The 10,509-nt window shown below is 44.2% G+C and overlaps 1 protein-coding gene and 1 pseudogene across 1 annotated transcript in view; both read right to left on the minus strand.

Moving 5' to 3' along the window:
- Nucleotides 1-1,957, minus strand: part of ZDHHC17 (zinc finger DHHC-type containing 17) — an 86,355-nt gene extending 84,398 nt beyond the window's left edge. Inside the window, 1 exon segment of the mRNA XM_010362625.2 lies at nt 1,752-1,957. Within this exon segment, the coding sequence (XP_010360927.1) occupies nt 1,752-1,844 (93 nt within the window). The 5' untranslated portion in view covers nt 1,845-1,957.
- Nucleotides 1,958-8,161: 6,204 nt separating this feature from the next.
- Nucleotides 8,162-8,871, minus strand: LOC104661830 (annotated as a pseudogene).
- Nucleotides 8,872-10,509: the final 1,638 nt, after the last annotated feature.

Below are 10,509 nucleotides of genomic sequence, written 5' to 3' on the forward strand. Positions count from 1 at the left end.
TGGATTTGTTGCCAGTTAAAATTATTCTTAAAGTAGCGAACAACAGTACTATATTACAAAGCAAAGGTATATTAAGAACAGTATGCTAAAATACATAAGATAGACCAGGCATGGTGGCTCATACCTGTAATCCCAGCACTTTAAGTAGCTAAGGTGAGAGGACCACTTGAGTTCAAGAGTTCAAGACCAGCCTAGACAACACAGGGAGACCTCTTCCTCTACAAATAATAAAAAAATCAGCCGGGCATGGTGGTGCAAGCCTGTGGTCGCAGCTACTTGGGAGGCTGAGGTGGGACGATCACTTGAGCCCTGGAGGTAGAGGCTACAGTGAGTTGTCATCCTGTCAGTGCACTCTTGCCTGGGGGACAGGGAGAAACCCCGTCTCAAAAACATACACTGGATAAACATATAAATGTTTGAAATACTTTCACAGAAAGAGATGTATAGAAATCACTTAGCAACATTTTCAAGGCAACATCTGAAAACTACTTTGTCTATTTCTTGACGTATGTTAGGGCCTAAGTGAACCAAAAGAGATGTCTACAATGCCAGTTCTGAAAATGTTACCACTTTGGTCAAACAAATGTTTAGTCTTACTGTACAGTTCTGTTTGTCAGAAACCCAGAGTAGCCTTTTCTACTGAGACTGACACAGGTATATATTCCGAAGGAACTGTCCCATGTGCTTTTGATAAACCAAAGTGACGAATGAGAGGGTGGTTGTGTTAACATGTATGGTTGCCATTATTCACTTTTTAACAAAACTAGTGGTAAGGTACAAACCCAAATCCAGAAGAAAACAGAATCACTCTATTGCAAAGTAACCAGGTAGAGACTTCCATGTTTGTTCATCCTACAACACGACTGTCATCCTTCAACCTCATGAAAACTAGCCGAGTTCTTCAGGAAACTGTGCCGCTGCCCCATACCCACATCACTGTGGATCATTAAAAGTCAGAATGCATCAAGAACTGCCTCCAAGCCTTAACTAGCACTAGCTCAGCTACAAACTCGGAGGTAAACAAGCACAGACTGTGACTGACTATGGAGCGAGGCACTGTTTACTTACATGGGAGGACACTCATGTTGTGATGGGAAACGTGTTGCACTGTTCACCCCTAGCTCCTAGAAAAACGGTACTTTGACAAGCTAATGTGACTGTTGGTCTATTCCCAAAAGTTTTGACCTCTCTTCTTAATCGCTTAAGAACAAATGCTCAAAAAAGGACGCCCGATACAAGGTGCCCGAGGTGCTGCCCACGGCATTACCTGGAAGGACATCACTATGACCATGAAACTGTCCCCTCACAGTGGGCTAAAGGGAAGCAATAGATACCATCATTCACCCTGGCTAAGGAAAAAGAAATCAAAACCAGACGCGCTTCCACCTGGCCCCAAGAGGCTTGGAGCAAGACTAGGGGATAAGCTGCGGTTCAAAAAACAGCACCAGGCCCCTCCGCCTCTGCCCTCAAACGCAGCGCGGCGACATAGCAGAACCATCAACACCCCCACCTCTGTCCTCCAGGCACAGCCAGGGACTGCGTCCCAGAGCCCGCCCCGGTCGGGCCCGCCCCGCTATCTCCTCCCCCGTTATCCGCTCGCAGCCGCGCTCGGGCCTGGATTCGCCTCCCCACCCTCCCTAACTTCGGCACATCCCACTACCCCACACACGTCGGCCGCCGCCCTCGGCGAGGCCGGGGAAGAAAGGCTGGAGGGCCGCAGGGCAAGGAATGCACTCAGCACCATTCCTCACCTCTGGGTGGAGAAGGGGCACACAGCCCGCTTCGGTATCGTACTCATCCGGGCCGTCCGCCATCTTGGTGTTAAATCCCTCTTCCCGCTGCATGCCGGGAGAGAGCGTTTCACCCTCCCGGGGCTCGGGCAAGGCGGAGGGCGAGCGCGGGGCGAGCGCGAGCCCCGCCGGAGGCGACGCGGGCCTCCTCCTCTTTCTCCTGCCCCCGTGACGCCCCCTCTGTCCCCTCCCCCCTCGGAGGGCGCGGGTTTCTCCGCGCGTGCGCGAAAGCGCGGCCCGGCCCCGGACTGGAGCGCGCTCTGCTGCACTGCGCTGGGGACGGCGGAGGGCTCTGGGCGTGGGCGCCGCGGCTCGGGGGCGGGTCTCGGCCAGAGGCAGATGTGCAGCGCTGACTGCCCGGGGGAGGCAGCCGGGCGGTTGAGACAGTCGCTTGGGAAACCTAGCAGCGGCTCAGGAGCGAGAACAGAGCTCCGGAGCCTCACGCAGCACAAGTCTGGAGCCCCAGGCAGTCGAGGAGGCCCACCCCACGCGCTCCCACTTCCGCTCCGGGACCCCCGGGACCCCTCTTCAGCAACTCGGGCAGAGCCATCAGCTAACTCCAGGGAGGTTTGGGGCCGTCAGGCTTGAGTTGAGACCCGCATCACTCCTGAAGACAAAAGCAGCTCCCCTTTCCTCCACACTTGAAAAGGTCACTCGCAACCTGTGCCTCCGGGGGACGCCCGGAAAAACATGGATACAACTCAGGGCTTCCTCCTAGAGAACCCCCCCTTTTTTTTTTGAGATGGAGTTTTGCTCTTGTCCCCCAGGCCAGAGTGCAATGGCGCGATCTCAGCTGACTGCAACCTCCGCCTCCCGGGTTCAAGCGATTCTCCTGCCTCAGCCTCCCGAGTACCTGGGATTATAGGCGCCCGCCACCACGCCCGGCTAATTTTTGTATTTTCAGTAGAGACGGTGTTTCACCACGTTGGCCAGGCTAGCCTCGAACTCCTGACCTCAAGCGATCCGCCCGCCTTGGCCTCGCAAAGTGCTAGGATTACAGGCTTGAGCCACCACACCCTGCCTAGAACCCTTTTAAAAATGATCCCAACCTGCTCTCAATCGTCTTGAATTAGTACCACACAAAACATTTACGAGCTAAAAGCCCACACACCGCCATCTGCAACATTTCGATATAATCCAGGAATTCAGAACTGAAGCCACTTAAACTGAATTCGCTTAAATGCAAGGCAGATAAAATGACTAAAGCCATTTTTTAAAGGATTTTAGGGTAGTATCGGGGAGGTGCTCCCTGTAAATGGGCTGATGGGACAATTTTGGAAGGCATTTGTCTTTCTTTTTAGCTGTTAAAAATTGTTAAGTCTAAACAGCTCAGAATTTAGCAGAGATCATGAAAGTTGACCTATTACAGATCCTGGTACTTACTAATCTGTCTCCTGTTAGGCCAGAAACCACCGGGAAAAAGCCTGTACTCTGATAACATCAGGTTAATTTGTAAATCAGGAGGGAGGGCACTCCAAAGGAAGCTTGAAATACCACTGGAAAAGGGAGGAGGAAGCCTCCTTTGTAAGATTAGTTTCCCGCCAAAGGAGTCTGAGGAGTGTCTAAGAAGAGCCGGAAACAGTTCTGCATGGGACGCCGTTTCTGTGGCGGGATGAGGAAAAGCTGGGGTTTACGAGGGATTGGATGCTGTCTTGAGGATACAGCACTTTAGTAACTAGGTACCTTCAGTAATAAAGTAGCAAACTAGTAAGAGAGCACCAGTCACTTAAAGAGGGGTGGATTTGGCGTGTCATAGCTACTGCACGGCTGTGGGAGAAAGAAGTTTCTCAGTTAACTTTGCTGCTGGATTTTTCTGTATCTGTCCTCCCAGCACAGCTACTTTTTCTCTTTTCAGTACGAGCGTGTTTTTATTCTGTTCGTCCTGGCCCAAACTAGGAGTCATCGTTTACAGCTAGATAGACTCAGGGTCGGCTTTTGGAGCACCGAATTGTTTTCAGTCATATGTTAACATGGACGTAAGTCATTTTCACTCAAAAATTTCAATTTTTTTTTTTTTTTTTTGAGACCGAGTTTCACTCATGCCCACGCTGGAGTGCAATGGCGCAATCTTGGCCCACTGCAACCACCACCTCCCGGGTTCAAGCGATTCTCCTGCCTCAGCGTCCCAAGTAGCTGGGATTACAGGCATGCGTCACCATGCCCGGCTCATTTTGTAATTTTAGTAGTTTCTCCACGTTGGTCAGCTGGTCTCAAACTGCCGACCTCAGGTGATCCACCCGCCTTGGGCTCCCAAAGTGTTAGGATTACAGGCGTGAGCCACCGCACCCAGTCAAAAATCTCTTTTTTTTTTTTTTTTTTTTTTTTTTTTTTGAGACAGAGTCTTGCTCTGTCGCCCAGGCTGGAGTGCAGTGGTGCGATCTCAGCTCACTGCAGCCTCCGCCTCCTGGGGTCAAGCGATTCTCCTGCCTCAGCCTCCTGAGTAACTGGGATTATGGGCGCGCCACCATGCCCTGCTAATTTTAGTATTTTTAGTAGAGAGGGGGTTTCACCATGTTGGTCAAGCTGGTCTCGAACTCCTGACCTCGTGATCCACCCACCTCAGCCTCCCAAAGTGCTGGGATTACAGGCGTGAGCCACTGCGCCCGGCCAAAAATCTCAATTTTTAATCTTGCCCCGCCTTACCTTTATGTCTTGCATTGACTAGAAATAGAAGATTAGAGTAAATAAAGGACACTGACTGAAAAAGTTAAGTGGCATAAATATTAATAAAGCATTGAATGAAGTGAGAGTGTAAAGAAACTAGGCATGGAGAACTGGAGAAAATGTTTCGTGGGTACCCATGTATTAGGAATATTGGTACAGGTATATGATGTGGAATATTCATAAAAGAAATGTTTAGCCTTCTTTGCAAAAATCAGTAAATCAGAGTTCACTTTAAAATCTAAAGTTCTAGTTCATCTAGCAAACAAGCCGTCTCGACTTTCTTGCTCAGTCTCTACCAGGTCTATGGCCTGCTTTACCCGTTTTCATTACCTGCCTGGCTCTGTGGACATTTTTACTCCTGAGAGTTCAAAGAGAAAATACTAAAAGCAGCTGAAAAGTTGGAACAACTTAACCAGGGTCCATGTCTGTCTTGCTTACTGCTGGAACACTGAAATAAATAGTTATTAAATGAAGAACTGAAGAAAGAAATCAAGAGCAGAAGCAGGCATGCTTAGGAAAACATGTTGAAGTTGAATCTTGAAGCAAACTTTTTAGATATAATCAGAGTCCATCTTGATAACTGTAGAGTTCTTATCTATAGCTCAAATTGAGACAATATATTCAGGGGACTATAAAGATAGCTAAGAAAGTACACTGATTGGATAAATTGGCAAAAGAATGGCATAAAATTATGGAGGAATGCAGAATAGTGGCTAAAATAGAATAAAATTCAAAGAGGAAAATAGACCTTGTTAGAGAATAATTGTGAAATGGATTTAGAAGCAAACAGATTGAAAAGCATGGGGCATTGTTGTATAAATATAGTTTCATATATAACTTCACACACTACTGGAGCTAAAGACAGCATTAGAGATTATCCAGATTTAGTCATTTCACAAAAAGGAATATGATGGGAAATTTAAGAAACCCTCTTAAAGTTATAAAACTAGGTGATAGCAGAATCATCTGGAAGCCTCCTGAATTATCCCCATTTACTACTCTTGCCTCTATCACATGTTTCTTCTGTTGTTATTGTCCTCGATGGATTATTACTTGGTCCATTTAATTTTTTTTATTGTGGTGAGAACATCTGATGCAAGATCTCTCTTAAATTTTTTTCTTTTTTTTTTTTTTTTTTTTTTTTTTTTTTGAGATGGAGTCTTGCTCTGTCACCCAGGCTGGAGTGCAGTGGTGCAATCTCGGCTCACTGCCAGCTCCACCTCCCAGGTTCACACCATTCTCCTCAGCCTCCTGAGTAGGTGGGACTACAGGCGCCTGCCATCATGCCTGGCTAATTTTTTGTATTTTTAGTAGAGATGAGGTTTCACCGTTAGCCAGGATGGTCTCAATCTCCTGACCTCATGATCCGCCCGCCTCGGCCTCCCAAAGTGCTGGCATTACAGGCGTGAGCCACCGCACCAGGCCGATCTCTCTTAAATTTTTAAGTGCACAATACAGTATTGTTAACCATAGGCACAATGGTGTGCAGCAGATTTCTGGACCTTATTCGTCTTATATAACTGAAACTTTATACCCATTGAACAGCACCTCCCCATATCCTACCCTTGCCCCTGGCAACCACCATTCTACTGTTTCTATCAGTTTGACTATTTTAAATACCTCACCTTTGGCCTTCAGTGAGTGGCTCGTTTCACTTAGCATAATGTCCTCGGGGTTCATCCATGTTGTCACATAAGGCAGAATTTCCTTATTTTTAAAGGCTGGATAATATACCATTGTGTGTATATACCACATTTTATCCATTCATCCATCAATAGACATTTAGATTGTTTCCATCCACAATAGATTGGCTATTATGATAATGCTGCAATGAACATGAGAATGTTTTATGTCTTTGAGATCCCAATTTCAATTCTTTTGAATATATAAACAGAAGTGAATTACTGGATCCTATGGTAGTTCTATTTTTAATTTTTTGAGGACCCATCATACCATTTTCCATAGCTGCTGAACCACTTTACATTACAGTGTACAAGGGTTCCAATTTTTCCACATGCTTGCTAACCCTTATGTTTTTTATTTTTATTTTTTTCATAATAGCCATCCTAGTAGGTGTGAAGTGATACCTCACTGTGGTTTTGATTTGCATTTCCCTGATGATTAGTCATGTTGAGCATCTTTTCATATACCTGGTCATTTGTATTTCTTCTTTGGAGAAATTTTTACTTAAGTCTTTTCCCATTTTTAATTGGATTATCTGAGAGTTTTTGTTCTTGAGTTGTAGGAGTTCATTGAATAGTTTGGATATTAATCCCTTGTCATATATATGATTTACAAATATTTTCTCCCATTGTGTAGATTGCCTCCTCACTTTGCTGACTGTTTATTTTGCTGTGCAGAAGCTTTTTAGTTCAATTTAATTCTGCTTGTCTAATTTTGCTTCTGTTGCTTGTGCTTTTGCTGTAGTATCCAAGAAATTGTTGCCAAGCCCAACGTCATGCAGTTTTCACCTATGTTTTCTTCTAAGTGTTTTACAGTTTTACACTTCTATATTTTAAATTTCAGTCATAATCTATTTCAAGTTGATTTTTTTTGTATGGTGCAAGATAAGGGTCCAATGTCATCCTTTTTGCACATGGATATCCACTTTTCCCAGCACCATTTGTTGAATAAAATGTCCTTTCCCCTTTGTGTACTCTTAGCATCCTTGTCAAAGACCAGTTGACAGTATATGTGTGGGTTTATTTTGAAGATCTTTATTCTGTTCCATTGGCCTGTATGTCTGCTTTTATGCCAGTTCCATACTGTTTTAATTACTATAGGTTTGAGATGTATTTTAAAATCAGGAAGTGTGATGTCTCTGTGTTCTTTCTCAAGAGTGTTTTGTTTATTCAGGGTCTTTTGTGGTCCCATATGAATTTCAGGATTTTTTTTTCTATTTCTATAAAAGACACCACTGAATAGGATGGCATTGAATCTATAGATCACTTTCAGTAGGATAGACACTTTTTAAATATTAATTCTTCCAATCCATGAACACAGGATGTCTTTCCATTTGTGTTTTCTTTCATTTCTTTCATCAATTATTTGTAGTTTTCAGCATACAAGCCTTTTGCCTCCTTGGTTAAATTTATTCCTGAGTATTTTATTCTTTTTGATGCTATTATAAATGGGATTGTTTTCTTAATTTTTCTTTTCAAATAGTTCATTGTTAGTATGTAGAAACAAAACTGATTTTTTTTTTTTTTTTTTTTTTTTTTTTTTTTTTTTTTTTTTTTTGAGACGGAGTCTCGCTCTGCCACCCAGGCTGGAGTGCAGTGGCCAGATCTCGGCTCACTGCAAGCTCCGCCTCCCGGGTTTACGCCATTCTCCTGCCTCAGCCTCCAGAGTAGCTGGGACTACAGGCGCCCGCCACCTCGCCCGGCTAGCTTTTTGTATTTTTTTAGTAGAGACGGGGTTTCACCATGTTAGCCAGGATGGTCTCGATCTCCTGACCTTGTGATCCGCCCGCCTCGGCCTCCCAAAGTGCTGGGATTACAGGCTTGAGCCACCGTGCCCGACCTGATTTTTTTTTTTTTTTTTTTGAAATTTTAAGGTCAGTTTGTTTAGTTCAATTATGAAAGCTATCAGAAGAATATTCTCCTGAAAATAATTTTTCTTAGAATAAAAGAAAGGAAAATCAAAACCCTCTGAGCATAGCCACAGATGCTGTGGCAGTTAAGCCTCTCTGCAGATGGGGACGTCCATTAGTCAGCTGAGTCACTCTCTGGGTCAGCAGGATTGTAGTCCGGATGATCCTCATCATCCTCCAGCTCCAAGTCATCCATTTCTTGGAACAAAGACTTATCTACCTCCACATTGTTTCCAGCATCCTCCAAGAACTGGATATCAGATGTGTCAAGATTATGATCTGTTCAAGTAGTTGTTTCCCACTTAATTTGTTTTTTCTTGCTTGTTCTTCTTTTATCCTTTTCTTTTTAAGTTCCAAGAATTCTTTATCAAACTCGTCCTTCCGATTTAAGAAATTCTCTATTGTAATTGGGATGCCATGGAATAATTGCTTTTCAGCCTTTTCTGCTTCTGTTTCTTGTTTTCTTTTCTTCTTCTCTTCTAGTTTTTATCTGATCTACTATTTCATTTAATGTTTCTTGCACAGCTGTCACTAGAGTAAAGATCATCACCATACCAAGATTTTCTTCAGCCTGTACTGCTAGTAATTTTAAAATGTCTGAGACATCATTCTCTTCTAGATTTTCCGGAGGGAATACTTCATAAAGGGGAACTTCATCTGGGTATTTTTCACTGTATGTAAACTTGAGGGTAGTCTGGACAGTTTCATCATTTTCTCCAGCCTCAGATGTCACAGTAATGGTGAAGCTGGGTGGATTTTCTGATAATACTATGAAGGAGTCAGGGTAGATGGACTCCTGCGCTGCTCCTCCCGGTAATCTGTCATCGTGGCCCTTGCTGCTGCCCATGGATCGCTCAGACACCTAGGCGGCGCACAGCAGCGGAGACAGCGGCCGCGCCGGGAGAGCGGGAAACTCCCCCAGATGGAGTTTCGTTCCTGTTACACAGGCTGGAGTACAATGGCGCGATCTCGGCTCACTGCAACCTCCGCCTCCAGGGTTCAAGCGATTCTCCTGCCTCAGCCTCCCCTAGTAGCTGGGATTACAGGCGCATGTCACCATGCCCAGCTAATTTTTGTATTTTTTTGGTGGAGACGGGGTTTCGCCATGTTGGCCAGGCTGGTCTCGAACTCCTGACCTCAGGCGATCTGCCCACCTCGGCCTCCCAAAGTGTTGGGATTACAGGCGTGAGCCGCCGTGCCCAGCCCTGTATTCACTTATTGGTTCTAAAATTTAACAATTATTTATTAAACATTTGTTCTGTGTAAATGTTGGAAACACTAACCACAACATAGAGATACTTTTTAAACTGTCACTCACATTATTTGACTCAACTAAATAAATAATCATAATACTTTGAATTCTAACCAAGTTAATTAATTATAAGATTTTCCTATAAGCCATTTCACAAATTTCTGTGTTTCATTGAATTGTGGACTAAATAAATACTGACTACTTAGAGCTGGAATGAGGCACAGGGTTTGCTATATTGACAAGTCACACCTGGCAGTACTCTACAATCCTATTTTAAGTGAAGTAAGGACAGGTTTTTTTGCACTCATATTTTTTAGAGTGATATAGATAAAGCAAGACCAGAGAATTAAAGAGAATATGTAGAATTTAGCATATGTGGTAGTCAACTTCCAAGAAGGCCCCCAGTGACTCTTGTCTCCTGGTACGCATGCCTTTGCACCCTCCCACCGTGAGTAGAGCTGACCTGTGGAACCAATGAGATATTGTGGGAAAATAGTGTGTGACTTTTGAGTCCAGAGCATAAAAGGCATCATGGTTTCTACCTTGTTCTCTCTTGGATCCGCAGCTGTTGGGGAAGCCAGCTGCCATATCATGAAGACATTCAAGCAGCCCTGTGGAGAGGTCTGCCTGGCAATGAACTGAGACCTCCTGCCAAGAACCAACACTACTTGTCAGGTATGAAAGTGAGCTGCCTTAAAAGCGGATCCTCCAGCTCCAGTCAAGCCTTTAGATGGCTGCAACTCCACCTGACCTCTCAACCACGAGCTTATGAGAGACTCTGAGCGAGGACCACCCACTTAAACGGCACCTGGTCTCCTGACACACTAAAACTATGTGAAAATAAGTATTTTTCTAAGATGTAAATTTTGAAATTATTTGTTATATAACAATATAGTATAGTGTGTAAAACCTGAAACCTCCAAAATCATTTACAAAGTTATATGTGTACAGGAATCTAGCAAGATCAAAATGTTTAACCTGACTTAGTAGAACTGGTTTATTTCTAAACTTTGCTTCCTTAAAAGTAACGTGTGACCTATTTTGTTGATATTTTTGTTGGGGGAGGAGGAGGAGGTGTGTGAAAATTTCTTCTGTCCAGGAAATTTGAAGAGAGCGGTTCCCATTTGTGAAGAGAATCAGTGCTAATAACTTGGGGTCAGCCTTCAAGAACCATCAATATCCTTATGAAATAGAAGATAATGGGATTTTGT

Source organism: Rhinopithecus roxellana, chromosome 10 (assembly GCF_007565055.1).
Source record: "Rhinopithecus roxellana isolate Shanxi Qingling chromosome 10, ASM756505v1, whole genome shotgun sequence".
Lineage (NCBI taxonomy): Eukaryota > Metazoa > Chordata > Mammalia > Primates > Cercopithecidae > Rhinopithecus > Rhinopithecus roxellana.